This window comes from Bombina bombina, chromosome 3 (genome assembly GCF_027579735.1).
Source record: "Bombina bombina isolate aBomBom1 chromosome 3, aBomBom1.pri, whole genome shotgun sequence".
Lineage (NCBI taxonomy): Eukaryota > Metazoa > Chordata > Amphibia > Anura > Bombinatoridae > Bombina > Bombina bombina.
The window spans coordinates 112,846,477-112,864,892 of NC_069501.1; the positions used below are offsets into that span (position 1 = coordinate 112,846,477).

At 36.8% G+C, this 18,416-nt stretch overlaps 1 protein-coding gene across 1 annotated transcript in view; it reads left to right on the forward strand.

Moving 5' to 3' along the window:
* Nucleotides 1-5,667: 5,667 nt before the first annotated feature.
* The window catches only part of GART (phosphoribosylglycinamide formyltransferase, phosphoribosylglycinamide synthetase, phosphoribosylaminoimidazole synthetase), a 360,923-nt gene continuing 348,174 nt past the window's right edge, over nucleotides 5,668-18,416 (forward strand). Inside the window, exons 1-4 of the mRNA XM_053705959.1 lie at nucleotides 5,668-5,721; nucleotides 7,855-8,001; nucleotides 15,276-15,371; nucleotides 16,883-17,057. Coding sequence (XP_053561934.1) covers nucleotides 7,857-8,001; nucleotides 15,276-15,371; nucleotides 16,883-17,057 — 416 coding nt within the window. The 5' untranslated portion in view covers nucleotides 5,668-5,721; nucleotides 7,855-7,856. The remainder of the gene's footprint in view (nucleotides 5,722-7,854; nucleotides 8,002-15,275; nucleotides 15,372-16,882; nucleotides 17,058-18,416) is intronic.

Below are 18,416 nucleotides of genomic sequence, written 5' to 3' on the forward strand. Positions count from 1 at the left end.
GATCTGGTCTCCAACTGAAATAAGGAGATATCTGATGATTCAGGCGAGAAGCAAAGAGGTCTATTGAGAAGGGACCCCTTAGGGATTGAATTTCTTGAAAAAGTAAGGAATTCAATTTCCAATCGCTGGAGTCTGTAAGATATCTCGATCCCCAATCTGCCATTTGATTGTTCAGACCCGGAATATATTCTGCTTGAATGGATATATTCTGGGATAGACAATCGTGTATAAAAAATTTCGTTAAATCTGATAAGTTTTTTGAGGCAGTACCCCCTAATCGGTTGATGTAACGGACAGCCGAAATGTTGTCCATTCGAAGAAGAATAGTTACAGGGGTTTTGTGTTTGACAAAACTTCGAACTGCAAAGGCTCCAGCAAGAAGTTCCAAGCAGTTGATGTGGAGATTTTGCTCTGCAGGAGACCATTTTCCTCCTGTAATAAGGGGACCACATCTTGCACCCCAACCAGATTTGCTCGCGTCTGATTCTATAATTAAATCTGGGGAATTCCCGAAAATTGCTTTCCCATTCCAGGCTTCTATATTCAGGAGCCACCAATTCAACTCTTCCAAAGCTTCCTGAGATAGAGAGATTTTGTCTTGGTAAGAGAATCCCTGTCGGAGATAATAGATTTTTAATCTTTGGAGAGCTCTGTAATGGAGTGGAGCTGGGAAAATTGCTTGAATGGAAGAGGAAAGGAGACCTATAAACCTGGCTAAGAGACGAATAGGAAATAAATCCTTCTTCAAAAGATAGTGAATCTCTTTCTTGATTCTTTTGACCTTCTCCAACGGGAGGCTGAGAGATGCTGATATGGTGTCTACATTGAATCCGAGAAAGATTAGGTTCTGGGAAGGCACTAGAATAGATTTTTTGAAATTGATAATGAACCCCAGATTTTGTAGGAAGTTTATCGTCAAGGATAACTGATCCTTCAAAACAAGGGGAGAATGGTGGATAAGAAGGATATCGTCCAAGTATATTATTAGACAAATTCCTCTTTTTCTCAACCAGGCTGTGACTGGTTTGAGAATTTTTGTAAAAGCCCAAGGTGCAGAAGAAAGGCCAAAAGGCAGACAAGAAAACTGCCATAATCTGTTTCTCCATAGGAACCTCAGATATTTCCTGAAATCTAGGTGTATTGGAACTGATAGGTAAGCATCTTTTAGGTCTAGTCTCACAAGCCAGTCTTTGTTGTAAAGACAGTCCCTTAAAAGATGAATACCTTCCATCTTGAAGTGGTTGAAAACTAGGAATTGATTTAGTTCTCTTAAATTTATGACAGGACGAAGGGAACCTTCTTTCTTTTTTACAAAAAACATGTTGCTGATGAAATAATCTATTGTGGAAGGTGCAGGTTCTATTGTATTCTTCTCCAATAGATCTGAGATTTCTATGTCTAGAAGGGATTGATCTTCTATAGAAAATTTTATAGGGAGAGGATGAAATTTTTGGAAGGGAATTTTGATAAAATCTAATGGAAGGCCGGATATAGCCTGAATGACCCAAGGGTCTGATGTAATTTTTTGCCATTCTTTTATAAAATACATAAGTCTGCCACCTATCTTTGGGAAGGAAGAATTTGTGGAAATTAAGGTGTGAAAACTTACCTTGGAAGGGTCTCCTTGTACTTCTGATGTTTCTGGGTACTCTATTAAAGTATGATCTACTTCTTGATGGAACGAAGTTAGCATGAGCTGAGGATGAGGGTGTAGAATTCTGGAAGTGGAACCTTGAAATGTTTGAGTAGCGGCTGGAAAAGCGGTCCCTGCCTTTTCCAGCCCTGGAGAAAACCTTAAAAGGTTGAGGTTGATAAAATATCTTCTTGGTGTTTGTCTTAATTTTATTAAGGCTGTTGAAGGTATTTACATATGAACTGAGCTGTTGTAAACCAGCGTCGCCAAATAAAAGGCCATCAGCCTTAGGGCCCATTTCAGTCGGGGCAAAATCCGCAATTTTAGGGTCAAGACATCTGAGGATAAGCCTTCTTCTTTGGGTAGATAGGGAAGTATTGGCATCCCCTAACAGGTAGACCAATCTTTGTATCCACTCTCTAGATACATATGGGTCAAGCATAGAGTCTGAGGCTATAGCTTCTTCCGAAAGTTCGAAAAGTTTAGTCACAGGGCCTAGCGTATCAAGTAATTTATCCTGACAGGATTTTAAAAATCTGTCAGGGCCTCTCCTTAAATTGGCGTTTTTATTACCCAAAAATTTTAGTAAATTTTCGTCAATGTTGGGGGTTAAATGAGTATTATGAGGGAGTTCAGGGCGTGGGCACTCGGCTTTTAAGATACTTTTGGCTTTAGAGGTAAGGGGTTTGCGAATATAGTGATCTAAAAATTTTGAAACCCTTTTAAATGGTTTCCATTGGGCTGACCTAGGGTGCTCTAAATCATTAGGGTCAGTATAGGGATCACCAAAGTTATCATAGAGTTTAACTTTCTTAGATTTAGACATAAATTTAGGTTTCTTAGATTTAATAACTTCTTCCTCAGAAGAGGAATTGTCAATTAGATTATCCATAGATTCATTAGAACCCTCTTCATATTCTGGATAATATCTCTCTATTTGCATGTCTGAAGCATCCATGTTATCAGATGAATCAGAAGCAATTAAAAATTTTCTTTTCCTAGAAAGTCTCTTTTTAATCTTTATATTTGCATCACTTTCTGAGTCTGATGATTCTATATTGCGCTGCAAAGCAGGCTGGGAAATGTCAGAGCTGTGCTGACGTGAAAAAACTCTTTTATGAGATAAAAGATTTGTCATATGGTTTAGACTTTACATTTTTTAATAAATGCTTCTTTTTAGATGAAGCTTTTCTAGTCATAGTATCTTTTATTTCATTGACTGAATTTATTGCAATGTAAATGCAGCATTTGCTGCTTAAAAGGCTCTAGAGAGCTGTCAATTATTTCTTTGACAGATTTCTCAGAAAACTGAGATTTTTCATCATCAGACATGTTTGTAATAATTAAAGATTACAGTTATCAAAAGGGCTAATATAAATATTGTAAGAAATAATTCAGTAGTTAATATTAAAATTAAGAGGGCTTAATAGCTTTAACATATAACAATATTCTAAACTAAAAGAACAAGCATTCAGCTAGTAACTAATTCTATAATTGCAGGGTAAACCTCTCAAACCGTAAACAGTTGCAACTAATACAATTGTTGCTACTTTGTAAATGAGCTCACTCCGGACACTGTCTGAGGAGAAATGAGGGCGGGAAGGAGGAGAGACCTGATTGACAGGTAACAAGGGCGGGTAAGAGAAGCGTCACGCAAAATGGAGGCGTGACTGAGGGAAGGGAAACAGACAAGATGGCGGCCGCACTCTGAGAGCGCAGCAGCCAGGGGAGACGAACTAGACAGCCAAAAGGAAACGAAAGGCTGACAAACACCACAGGGGGCTAACGGAACAGGTAGGAACAATGCTGGCAGCAAGGAGACAAACACAAAAGGCGATAAAGCGACAAAAGAGGCAAGACAACAATAAAGTGACAGGCAAAAGGAAATAAAATATAAAACTGATAAGAGTGAAAACCTTAAATGATGAAAAAGCAAATGTGTACTCTACTCACTATGCGCCGAACATACCTGAGCTCCAAGACATATTAATAAGAAAAATAAGAAAAGGAATTAAGTTAAAGTTTAGGAATAAACAAAATTATAGATAGGGTAAAATAACACAAAAAGGCAGTGAGGGATATATATAGGATATAAAATATATATAATAAGATGTTAAAGAAAAACAATACTAATAATAAAAAACGTATATAGTTTTATTTTTGTAATATAACAAAACACAATATACTTATCTCTTGAGCAGCAAAGAGAAAAGAGGAAGATTGGACAGTTACTGGCTATGTTATGATGTGTTGGACTATACTCATTGGTCAACTTGGTCCACTTCATGTCAAACTCTGTTCTCACTGGTTAATAAGTTCTGTTCTGTACTGTATTCTCTGTTTGAATTTAATGTACTTTAAAATGCTGCCCTCAGTAAAGAGAAAAGATATATAGCAAAATATGAGTCTCTGTCCTTGTAATAAAATCCTGCCTGTATGCACTTCCTGGTCATACTTATATGATTCCAGACATCCCAACCTGCAAAAACTCATTTCAGGGAGGTGGCTTCTCCCGCTACTGCACCGACACCCCCCCCCCCTCCCAGTTATATATTGGACATTATCATTAAAGTAGCTTCCCACTAAAGTCACATTAAAAAAAGTAGCTTTATTGCACAACCACATACAACAAACCTATTTCCAGTGATCGTACGCTTGTTGAATGCTCAAATATTTTAGAATACGAAGTTTAATTACGTGCAGTAAATAAGGTAGTATTTGTGTTTTATTTTATTAGAATAAGTGGGGGCTTTTTGGTTACTGATGTATGCTTTGAGGGTTCTATAACGTCCCAGCAACTAAAGGCATTCCTTAAAGAAACACTTTTCCAGGTTTAGGCCACATTGGATCATAGTACTTGGAGTTTCAGGGAGATTGCATTCTATTTGCTGGCATCAGGGAGCCGCTATTACAATCAGGGAGACTCCCTGAACTTCAGGGAGAGTTGGGATGTCTGTGATTCCCCTAAAGGTGTATCACTGGTGATGTCACCAGGGGTGAGGGGGGGGGGTGTTAAATTCTTAGAAAAATAAAACAAGTAGTACTGCAAAATTTAAAAACCCCTATGCTGCTCACTCAGCCTGTATTACTAAATGTAAACTTTGAAGCACACAGACGTTAAGCTAAGTAGAGCTGTATGTAATCAAAGTACCAGCATTCAACTATGCTGGAGAGTCACAGTCCAGTCATTTTGAATAATGTGTCCGGGTTTCAGGCGGTCTGAAGCCCAGATACATGATTTGAAACCTGGAGGTGGCAACCCTACTGCATACCCCCCAACTGTCCCGATTTTCGCGGGACAGTCCCGATTTTAGGGGTCTGTCCCTCTTTCCCGAGTTGCTAGCCATCTGTCCCGATTTTCCCCAGGCATTAAAAAAAACAAAAAAACAATTCTATTGGGCCCATACTCAGAAGCAGCTGGCTTTGCTCTCACAGGGTTAGATACCTGTTATATTCCCTGTGGAAAAGGAATGGTGTGTGGGTTAAGCAGGAGTAAGAAGGCTGTATACACTCTGACCACGGGTAATGGTGACCTCTCTAACCTACCTCTGGTACTGGGACAGAATGAACAACCGGGTGGGACACTGGGACAGCACCTCAAAACAGGGACAATCCCAGTAAAAGTGGGACTTCTGGTAAGCCTATAATATATATATATATATAAAAAGAAGGCGACAGAACGACTCTCTATTAGATATGTGTGTCTATGCAATACGGTTTCTACAGGACACACGTGGGGACTGCTGAGCAAATCTGTACTGGGAGCCATAGCTAATAAATCAGATCTGTGCTAAGTGCGTGGTGATCGTGTACTGGGAAGTGATAATGTATTATGGCAAATACGGCTATATGATAATACTGAGACTTCGTTAGATTTATAAAGTACGTTTAACACTTTAGCTCCATCTTGTAGCATTTGGTTACAACTGCAAGAATAATTTAATTTAATTTTACATAGTTTTGCTAAAGTCTTCCATCCAGCAGAGGGCGATGAGATGCCCTATTTTGTATTTAGATGTAGTGGGCGCAGAACACACGTGGGTTGCATTACCAAGCACACTTGTACACAGGCTTCACACAGTGTGCAGGTAAGTGCGGGTGCTGCTCCGGGAGGTTAAATTGGGAAATCAGGGCTGTTCCGTAACCTACTAACCTTTCGGCAGTGTTCAAATGATGCAAGTCCACGTTTATTGCTCATAGGTAGATTATAAAGTGCTGCCCCTCTATGTACGGAACATACTCCTAAAGTGTCCAAAGTAACCTGTGATGAGAAGCTGAGGTCTCCCTAATATCCTAGGAAGATGAAAGTCTTTGCTTCCTGCACTTACAGCTGTTCAGGCTTTAGCAATTACAAGTTAGTGAAGAACATACATTTACGGGATGGATATGGTTAACTAAGTTTTTATTTCTTATGAGAAGACCCGAGGGAAAATATTTGTCTTTAGGGCAACAGTCGATAAACACATAGGGATGTTAAAGACCAATATTTTACTCCACTGGAGCATAATGCAAATAAATGTTCCCAGCATTGATAGAAGCTCGTTATTTGGGATAGTAAAATTATTCTTGGTTTTATGTCAATCTTTTATGTGTAACTATACCTGGGGGGGGCGGGCTATATAACTGATATAGGATGAAAAAAATCATATAAAGGTTATATAACATTTCCTCCATATTGAGGTATTCATTTTATGCCATGATGCATATATATGTTTGTTCTGCGAAGTGCACATTCTGGAGTCCTTGATGCATTGGTTTCCAGCATTGTGTCTGGGCTTATAAATCTCAGCAATATAGGTGTAAAGAGGAAAATTATGAAAGAAAAAAAATTTGGGCTTCATGTCCCTTTTTAAATCCTCAGCCCTCCTGAGCAAGATGCAGTCTGTGATTGGTTAGCTATGTGTTTAACTCTTTTGTGGGATAAACACATACTTGCCTGGAAAGGACATTAGTTTTAAAAGAAAATGCTCTATTGAATGAGAGCATTGTAGTTTTTCCATTTCCATGCCCCTTTAAAGATAGAATCATTGTCTTCTTCTCCTCATGTTTTTAAAGGCTTGTGCTGTCCCACAGTACAATGAGTTAAGCACAAATGTACATTTCCTGTATTTTCAATAACATATTTAGTAGCTGTCATTCTTTAGCTATTTTTTCATTTGCTTGTGGAATATTTTGCTTTTGAATCCTGGCTACTATTTTATATAGAATTCTCATAACCTGATGTTGCAAACACTGGTGTAGTATTGCTCCCTTGAAGGGCATTTGCCCTCTTGTCTATTGCTCTTTTCTCATATTCCACTTTGGTGCATGTGTTAGTGATTTGGTCATTGATCTTTTATATGTAGTTTCTTCCCTTTAAATTTGCCATTTAGACCTGCCTTTGCTCATTGCTCTAAGTATAAAGTGACCTGAAAACTGAAAATATACGCTCTGTCTGAATGATGAGAGAAAACATTTAAACAACATTCCAAATTTACTTTTTTTCTGATTTGCTTCATTCTTTTTATATCTTTGTTGAAAACCCAATATGTTCATTATGCTCCTTCAACAAAGGATAACAGGATAATGAGGTCAATTTGATAATAGAATTAAAATGAAAGGTGGTTTTTAAATTGTTTGTTCTATCTGAATCGTGAAAGGAAAAAAAAATCATGTCCCATTAATTCCTCCTGAAACCTTAAAGGGACACTGAACCCAAATTTTTTCTTTCATGATTCAGATAGCGCATGCAATTTTAAGCAACTTTTTAATTTACTCCTATTATCAATTTTTCTTCGTTCTCTTGCTGTCTTTATTTAAAAAGGAGGAATGTGATACATAGGAGCCGGACCATTTTTGGTTGAGAACCTGGGTTATGCTTGCTTATTGGTGGGTAAATGTAATCCTCCAATAAGCAAGCGCTATCCATGGTGCTGAACCTAAAATGGGCTGGTTGCTAAGATTTACATTCCTGTTTTAAAATAAAGATAGCAAGAGAACGAAGAAAAATTAATAGGAGTAAATTAGAAAGTTGCTTAATTTGTCATGCTCTGTCTGAATCATGAAAGAAAAAAATTGGGTTCAGTGTCCCTTTAAGCTAAGGCTTGTGTAAAGGCCATTGGTGAATGCTGTAGAGTGCATCTAATACATCCAGTTATTGGGTAGGATGTTTCTGTGTGTTTTTGTTCTGTATGGAATCAGTTCTTTAGTGGATTTCATTTACTCATTGCTTGTCCCTACAGATATGGCTGCTAAAGTTCTGGTGATTGGCAGTGGAGCCAGAGAACATGCACTTGCATGGAAGTTGGCACAGTCCAGTCATGTTCAGGAAGTTCTGGTTGCGCCAGGAAATGCAGGAACTGCAAGTTGTGGAAAGATATCTAATATAGGTACGTTTTTAAGATGCACTTAATGTGTTTAAAAAGTTTTTTGAACAATTGTATTGCTCATATAACTGGTTTTCTTTCAGGATTTATCTTGATGACATGCATATCTTGTTCTGTACAAAATCAGTCTAAAGGACGGAAAAAAGGATACTGTTTAAGCACACTAGTAATCCCTTTAGTATTGTGCGTGGTTTAAATATTATAACATAATACTTTATTATTTCTTTAATAAAAGTGGGTATATAGTTAAAACCTCAAGTACTCATTTATGGCTTGGGACACAAATTTAGTGTTCATTATCCCCCTAATGACATATTATGATTCTTGAGGAATATATTTATTATGTGATTGTGTTTTGGTGCAAACGTTTAATTATTGGTAATGGGAAAGGATGGTATTTCCTTACACTCGTATTTCCAGGTTGGATATTATTATATCAATTAAGTCCGCATCATAATCTTCTAGTACATGCCATATGCAACCTCTATAGTATTGGCTAGGTAAGAATGAAGTTAGCTAATCCTAATATTGTTCAGTTTGATATTCTTGTATTAGTGATGTCAACTCTATTCCCTTATAATCTCTCATATGTGACCACCTTGTTATTAGCTAGGTATGTATTCCAATATAATAGGAATATTTTCAGGTTATGGCTATAAATAAAGGGAGTGAATTCCTTAAAGGGACACTGAACCCAAATTTTTTCTTTCTTGATTCAGATAGAGCATGCAATTTTAAGCAACTTTCTAATTTACTCCCATTATCAAATTGTCTTCATTCTCTTGGTATCTTTATTTAAAAAGCAAGAATGTTAGTTTAGATGCCGGTCCATTTTTGGCGAACAACCTGGGTTGTTCTTGCTGATTGGTGGATACATTCACCCACCAATAAACAAGTGCTGTCCAGGGTACTGAACCAAAAAAAGCCTGATGCCTTCTTTTTCAAATAAAGATACCAAGAGAATGAAGACAATTTGATAGGAGTAAATTAGAAAGTTGCTTAAAATTACATGCTTTATCTGAATCACGAAATAATTTTTTTTTGGTTCAGTGTCCCTTTAACTTGAGTAGTTTCTCAGGGTACTAACAATAAAAATGTCTTGTAGTACATCAGCATGTATCACATATGTTTTAATCACACTCCTGTGATAACAAATGTGAATAAAAGCAGGAAAACTATTCACTTAAAGGGACAGTAAACCTAAAAAATATTGTTATATAATTCTGCACATAGTGCAGAATTATATAACATTATTTAGGTGCTATAGCTATAAAACCCTTTTTTCACTTTTAATATTTAAAAAACATACCGCTTTTACAGACCCGCTCTCTGCTGAGCGGGTCTGTTTTTTTTAGTCAGTGCATCGGGCCAGCTGTATAGTCACAGCCCGGCCCGACCGCGCCATAGCATTAAGTGAAGCTCGCTCCTGTTGTCAGACAGAGCAGGAGCGAGCTGCACTTATTCTTATGGCGCGGTCGGGCCGGGCTGTGACATTACAGCTGGCCCGATGCACTGACTAAAAAAAACAGACCCGCTCAGCAGAGAGCAGAGAGCGGGTCTGTAAAAGCGGTATGTTTTTTAAATATTAAAAGTGAAAAAAGGGTTTTATAGCTATAGCACCTAAATAATGTTATATAATTCTGCACTATGTGCAGAATTATATAACATTATTTTTTAGGTTTACTGTCCCTTTAATGGCTAGTTTTTGTAATATTGAATAAGATTCGTTTTATAGCTGTTACCTAGTGTCAAAAAGATTTGTTACAATCGGTTAGATATATGGCAACCAAATACATGCAAGATCTCAGGATAGTACACTTCATTCAAAGCGATTAAAGTGAAGGCAAACTTTGAATGAAAGCCCATTCTTTAAAAATAATATTAAAAACAGGGGCACTTTCATTCATCAAAGTTTACAAAGCAGCCGTTTTGTTAAAAAAAATTACCTTTTTTTCTTTTCACAGCTAGAGCAGCTTCCCCCACCTAGAGATCCTCTATTCACACGTCAGCAATGACTAATCCTGCTTCCTCCAATCACAGCTTTCCCCCCAGGGCAGTCATTGCCTGAGGCCATGCTGTGATTGGAGGAAGCAGGATTAGTCATTGCTGACGTGTGAATATAGGATCTCTAGGTGGGGGAAGCTGCTCTAGCAGTGAAAAGAAAAAAAAAGATAATTTTTTTAACAAAACGGCTGCTTTGTAAACTTTGATGAATGAAAGTGCCCCAGTTTTTAATAGTATTTTTAAAGAATGGGCTTTCATTCACCAAAGTTTAATGGTGCTCAGTGGCGTCACTAGGGTTGGTGTCACCCGGTGCGGTAAGTTATGGTGTCACCCCCCCAGAAAGCAGACACACACAAAAACACAGGCAAACACACATACAAACACTCAGACACACTTAAAAACATACTCATATGCACAAACAAACACTCACAAAAACACTGAGACACACAAAAACTCAGACACACACTTACAAAATATGTAAACTGCACTGCATTAATTATAAAGCGCATGCCTAGAGCTGCTCCCTGGCTCAGCAGAACATCAAATGAAAGATAAACAGAGCACTCTAAAAATAAATCACTAAAGAAAAGGTTTAGGCGCAAACTATGAAAATTCTGCTCTCTGACTCTGTTCCAAGTCTGTCAGTGCACAGCCCCGGGCCGCGTGTCTACCGCTTCTTATGGCCAATCACCTCTGCACTCTGCCCACCCCCAGACCCCCGCCCGCCCTCCTACCTGTTCAGTGTGCACTTAGTGTACCGTAACTGTAATGGTCTGGTGGGCATCATACGTGGCTCCTTCACTTTAAAGACAGTGTCAAACAGTCATGCGGTCAGGTGCCAGACATCCCCTCATGATTTGCCAGTTCCCGTTTAGAGAGACAGCACAGCAGTGAGTGACTCCACTGCTCCACATGTCACTGAGCAGTGAGCACAGATAGGCAGACAGGTTTAGGCTAGCAGCACAACTTTGCAAGCCCCACGGCATGCCCACAACATTCATAGTGAAATTGGGCAGGGGAGAAGCAAAGTACAAACAAGCAAAAGCAGCCGGGAAAACTATTTGTTGAAATTGCAGCACTGGCTCAAGGGGCAAAAAAATTGTGTCTCTACAACTTCCCCAGTCCCACCAATGTTCACAAATGCCAGCCCCTCTAATAAAAAAAATCTATGCATCTCAACATTGTATTTCTTTGAATTTCAATAAAATTAAAAAAGAAAACCACTGATGGTGCTTCACTTTAATCGCTTTGAATGAAGTGTACTATCCTGAGATCTTGGATGTATTTGGTCGCCATATATCTAACCGATTGTAACAATCTTTTTGACACTAGGTAAGAGCTATAAAACTAATCTTATTCAATGTTACAAAAAGTAGCCATTAAGTGAATAGTTAACCTGCTTTTATTCACCTTTGTTATCACAGGAGTGGGATTAAAACGTGATATATGCTGATGCACTACTAGACATTGCTTTAGTAAATGCTAAAGTGGAATCCAGCTGTTCTACTATATGCCCTATCTGGTAGCTGGACGCCATAGGGAGGAGAGATCCCGGTAGCCTGAGGAGAGCTTTACTAGGCAGCTCTGAGGACCCGGCCCGTCAGCATTGCACTTATATTTAGTGCATCCTACTCATGTGACTGAGCCTTTTTTATTTCTTTTTGTCTTCATCCATTTTCCTAATATACTACACCATGAGGCGCCTCCTATGTTTTGTTTTCTCAAAATCAAATTACATGCACTATATTTTATTTCAGAATTCTACACTAATCCAGCTAAATACTGGACAGTTTTTTTTTTAAGTAGTGGACAATCTCGTTTATATCTTGCAACACTTAAATATACATAAAACTCAAACGTTTTCTTTCATGATTCAGAAAGAAAATGTCTTTGAACAACTTTCCATTTTACTTCTATTTTACAACTTTGCTTCATTATCTTGGCATCCTTTGATGAAGGAGCAGCAGTCTATTACTGGGAGCTAGCTGAACACAGGTGAACCAATAACAAAAAGACGTTTGTTGCCACCAATCAGCATCTAGCTTTCATAAATGCATTGCAGCACCTGAGATATGCTTTTCAACAAATGATACCACGCAAACAAAGCAAATTAGATAGCGGTAAATTAGAAAGTTGTTTAAAATATTGTGCTTTAACTGAGTTATACAATTACATTTTGATTTTACTGTCAAGTAGTTTTGCAAATGGCAAAGTTAAATGCAATTTAGTAGTGTTTTAAATAAATATTAAAATCACTAAAACTAAAAGGAATGCAACTAAAACGTTACAATAAAAGTACTGAATGGTTCAACCATTTAAATAGTTTTTTAGGAACCAAATCATATCTATTTTTATGGGGAAAATCTTGTAAGCTACAAAATGTATAAAGCAAACAAGAAAACACTGAATTAAATTACAAACATTAAGTTCTAATTATAAAGGGCAACTCTAGCTATTATAACCCCAGTTTGGTTAATACTATTAAAGCTAAATAGTAGAACCCAGATTATTTCTCCCAAGAAAAGAAGATATAAAGGATGTATGTATGTATAGTCTTGGCCAAATTTATAGAAACACACTGAAATCAGGATATGGAGAGATATATGTATAATCTTTTATACTTTTAATGTCCCTTTTTAAAAGAATATTCAGAAATGTGCATTGCTGTTCACTGAAGGTCATTCCTATTTTTCTATTAATTACCCTACATCCTCTTAGGATCTTGCATGAAATGGATAACATATGATATTTATGATACACGTCACATGTGCATTTATTTAGAATTCTTGTGATAGCAGAAAAAACAGCAAAGAAGCCCTTTATATATTTTTGGTTAAATCGGTTACTTTTTAGTGGGTATAGTTTGAGGTTCATCCTAACTAGAATCCTTATATATTTAAATGTACTAAATAATTTGCTGCACTAAAAACAATAGTATTTCATTTTTTATTTGAAAGCTTAAAGGGATAGTAAACCCAATTTTTTTCTTTCACGATTCAGATAGAACATACAACTTTCTAATTTACTCCTATTATCAATTTTTCTTCTTTTGGTATCTTTATTTGAAAAGCAGGAATGTAAGCTTAAAGGGACACTAAACCCAAATCTTTTCTTTCATGATTTAGATAGAGAATTCAATTTTAAACATTACAATTTACTTCTATAATCTAATGTGCTTCATTCTTTAGATATCCTTTGTTGAAGAAATAACAATGCACATGGGCGAGCCAATCACACGAGGCATTTATGTGCAGCCACCAATCGGCAGCTACTTGGCCTATCTAGATATGCTTTTCAGCAAAGGATATTAAGAGAATGAAGTAAATTATATAATAGAAGCAAATTAGAAAGTTGTTTAAAATTGCATGCTCTTTCAAAATCATGAAAACATTTTTTTTGTGTTTCATGGCACTTTTAGAGCCGGCCCAATTTTGGTTGAGAACCTGGGTTGCACTTGCTTATTGGTTTGCTAAATGTAGGTACCAATCACAAGCGCTAGCCAGGGTGCTGAATATATTCCTACTTTTTCAAATAAAGATGGCAAACGAATGAAGAAAAATTGATAAAAGGAGTAAATTAGAAAGTTGCTTAAAGAAATAGTGGCAACGGTGTTAGTTTAAGCAAATATCAACCCCTTCATAATATAGTATGGTGAAATAATAGTAGATATATAATCTATTCAGTATTCATTATATACCAGTTAGTATCACTGGTGAAGTGTAGGAGAAGGAGGGTGCTGACTGTCTGATAGATATATAGGTACAAAAAAGAGAGAGAAGTTTGACAGTACCCAGCACTCACAAAACACTATATAGTAACAGTATGCATTGAAAACCGGATTGTGTCCAGAACGTAACTTTTACTAATGATAGGATAAAATAAAAAAGGTTGGTAAATAGTACCAAATGTATAACGTACATTTAAAACTTAGATTAAGAAACAGATCAGGACTGTGTGTGTGTGTGAGACTTCAAAAACAGAATTACTTCCGTGGGTAATAGTTCAAATACACCGTAACCCTCAGGGCTCAGAGAATACACGGATTGCTCTAAAGCTAATCTAAAAAGGGAATTGACCCCAACAACATTACCTAATCTGAGCAATACTGGTACCTAGAGCAGGAGAGGAAACGGTTTATAAATGACTGATTAAGGAAGGCAATTGCCACATCAATATAAGCTTAGAAAAGTCCCAGGTAAACACAAATTAGCAAGTCTCATGCACACAGACAAGGCCTTGTCTGTGTGCATGAGACTTGCTAATTTGTGTTTGACTTAATCAGTCATTTATAAACCGTTTCCTCTCCTGCTCTAGGTACCAGTATTGCTCAGATTAGGTAATGTTGTTGGGGTCAATCCCCTTTTTAGATTAGCTTTAGAGCAATCCGTGTATTCTCTGAGCCCTGAGGGTTACAGTGTATTTGAACTATTACCCACGGAAGTAATTCTGTTTTTGAAGTCTCACACACACAGTCCTGATCTGTTTCTTAATCTAAGTTTTAAATGTATGTCTCACATATTTATGTTATACATTTGGTACTATTTTATTTTATCCTATCATTAGTAAAAGTTACGTTTTAATAACCAGTTCTGGACACAATCCGGTTTTCAATGCATACTGTTACTATATAGTGTTTTGTGAGTGCTGGGTACTGTCAAACTTCTCTCTCTTTTTTGTACCTATGTTCCTTTAATATTGCATGCTCTATCCGAATCATGAAAGGAAAAAAAATTGTTTTACTATCCCTTTAAAAATAATTTACTCCTAGATGTAAAACTGTTTTAATTGCATTGGATAAGCCAATTCTTATATTCACATTATTAGAGTATGTTACCAACATAGGTTATACTGTATGTAGTAACATTATTTCAATTTACTATTTTTTTTTTTTTTTTTTTTTTAAAAACTTTAATTTTTTATCCTTAATATTTCAAGATCCCTTTGCTGCCTCTCCAGGAAAACTGGAGATCCATAGGTTTGAGCAGAGTTAAAACAAACATAGCACCTGCACTATGTCTTTATATAGCTGCACTTCTGAACTGTCAATTATAAACAAATAAATAAAATTAAAAATTTAGGTGAGGCAACCAGGGGTGTCTTGAAATACCAGGAATAAAAAGTATGTTTAGGAAGATAATGTTAATGCATAACACCTACATTACCATCATAATTATGTTTATTTTGTCTGATTTTACGGTTTTGAAATAAAACTTTAGAAATGGCTATTGATTAATTTTGTTATAATTCTGTTTGTTTTTTCTCCACTGGTACAGCCCTCCCAGCTGATGATCATTCTCAGCTAATTCAGTATTGCCAAGGCAACAACATCACCCTTGTTGTGGTTGGTCCAGAAGCTCCACTTGCAGCAGGTAAAATCAGATGTTTTCACGTAGTATGGAGATATGCCTGTATTGATTTTGCAGTTACACTTTTTCTCTATTTGTAAACACTCTTCTGAAGCACCAATCCATTATTTGTGTACTATTTTGTAAGTCAGTGAAATGTGTATCACTGCTGTTTTAAATAATTATTAAAATCACTAAAACTAAAACATTACTATAAAGTGAAAGTACTGAACGGTTCGTCTATTTCAGCAAATCTTTTTTTAGTAACCAAATCATATCTATTTTATGGGGAAAATCCTGTAAGTTACAAAATGTATATAACAGATAGAAAAGACCCCAATAAATTACAAATATCGAGTCCTAATTATAAAGTGCAACTCTAGCTATTATAACCCCAGTTTGTCCAATACAATTAAAGCTAAATATTAGAACCCAGAGAATTTGTCCCAAGATAAGAAAGCCCAGTACTTAGCCTAGTTCTCCAATTTGTGCTCTGTCTCTGTCCAAGATCAGCCATGAGGAATAGAGTGTGCATCTAGTTCCTGTTTCTTGCTGTTTTATGACATTGATATGATAAATGTGCATCTGGAGGAAGTTGGTTCTTATATAAAATAGGCCTTATCATATTTGTCTTTTTTATATGCACATTACTGGCGGCGGGCGCACCCGGCTGATGCTCACCGGCTGGCGGCGGGCGCACCCGGCTGATGCTCACCGGCTGGCGGCGGGCGCACCCGGCTGATGCTCACCGGCTGGCGGCGGGCGCACCCGGCTGATGCTCACCGGCTGGCGGCGGGCGCACCCGGCTGATGCTCACCGGCTGGCGGCGGGCGCACCCGGCTGATGCTCACCGGCTGGTGGCGGGCGCTCCCTGCTTAGAACATGTTAATACTTATCTGGAGTAAGAAAATTACTGTAAATGGGAATTCCTTTTTTACGGACCTACATAACTCCTGATCCCATTGGCATTACGTCTTCAAATTTGGGACAGTTAATGAGTAATAATATGTATACAACATATGTGAAAAAAATTAAGATCTGTTTTTGAGAAAATGGCCAGCAAAATGTTGATTACAACGGCTTACAAATTGTTTGTTATAGGCAAGTAATATCTCATCATTTGGTTACAGAAATATTAAATGTTACATTTAACAAAATGGTGAAAATATTGGTCAAAATCTCAAATTTTGCACCTCTATAACTTTGTTAGAAGATACGGACTGGAAATTTTTCATAGGCTTATACTTCTTCAGGTGACCCTTACAGTATGCCACATTTAAAAAAATAAATTAAATCTGATGTTGAAAAGTGCCTCTTCACTGGTTGATTTCATACGGAATGGCTCTTATATGAATGATAGGCAGTTTTTGAGTACAGTACCCCTTTAAGTAGACTTCTGTTTTGTTCATTTCTTCTGGTTGAGATAGTGACTGCATTACATATCAAATGGTAGACTATGTGATTCTAACTAAAGTCATTCTCATCCTGACATTCCTTATACAATGCCTGGTTGCTAATTATGTGATATTTACTAGGTGTTGTTGATGATTTGACTGCTGCTGGAATCAGATGTTTTGGACCTTCAGCGAATGCGGCTCAGTTAGAGGCCAGTAAGAGTTTTGCTAAAGATTTTATGGACCGGCATGGTATTCTTACAGCCCGCTGGAAATCCTTCACCGACTGTAATGAAGCCTGCAACTTTATAAGGAGGTATGGAATAGTGTGTTTTATTAGTGTATTGTACAAATAGTCACACTGGTATTTGCAACAAATGTGTGAATTACATTTACATTTTCATCTGAGCAATCCTGGGTTTTAAGTACAAAAGTGTGCGTTTATATCCATACATCTCTATCTAAAAATAAAATCTCTGTTTAACCAAAAACATTTCCAATTTTTACAAGTAGTTTGTTTTCCACTTACCAGCAATACATCATAAGAATGTCTACTGAAAAAATCTCCAAATTTTAAGGGATTAACGAAGGCTTCAGCACCTTTTGTTTAATAACACACAATAAATATAGAATAAAAAAAGAATGTTGCCCACATTGATTGTAAATAAATATAGAATGTTTACCAGTTATTCAACATTTTTATTTTTAAAATAAATATGACATTTTGCAATGTTATATCTAATGATGATTTTATTTTGTTTGAAATACATTTTTGATGGTCTGTTTTTTTTTTCTTTACATAAATAGTAGAACAAATGTCAAGTGGAACATTTGCTCTACCAAATGAATTCTAGGCAAACTCCCATTGGATAGCCCTATGGATTCGGAACTTTGCTCAAGAGGTCTATAAATAAGTGTTTTTATGAGAATTGAATTTTAGTAATTCAGTTTAATGTAAGGCCAGACAGTCAGTGGCTTTTATTTCTTTGTTTTTTAATTGTATATTTCTGCAAAGCAAATATGCTCTATAGGTATACAGCTGTCTACATCAGTATTTTCCAACTCTAGTTCTCAGGGCACATCATGTGAAGTAATCAGCTGATGAGTGAGACCAGGTTAATAACCATGGTTACTGAGCTATAGATCAGATATCATCAAAATCTGTCCAGTTGGTGCTTCCTGAGGAATGGGGTTAAAATAACACTGATCTACGTGGAGATTTGTCTCGTTTTTTTCTATGATATTGTGATTTCCAATTGCCATAACAATTAACAGTTCATACACCAGACTTCACAAGCCTAACACTTCTATAGTCTACACAAAAACAAAAAAATCTACTGGGCAAACCATTTCTGTTATGTTTTGTGATATACTTAGGCTAACAGCAGGACAGGAGTTCATTGTTTTTAAAGGTAATGCAGAAACGCCCTTTAAAAGGGATTGTCCCTCTCTCGTCCACTCTCTAATGAGAAGTTGAATTCTTCTTATGCCTCTTGGCTACAGAAAAGCTATGTAAACAATACTACGGTATTTACATTTTTTAGTGTAGATGGAGGTTTTAACCATAAAGCAGCTGCTTCAAATGACAAAATAAATTTAAAGGAGTTATTTGTGTAAAAAAAATATACACTGCAGTAAATGGTTAATTGGAAACACATTAAAGGGGAAACATTTT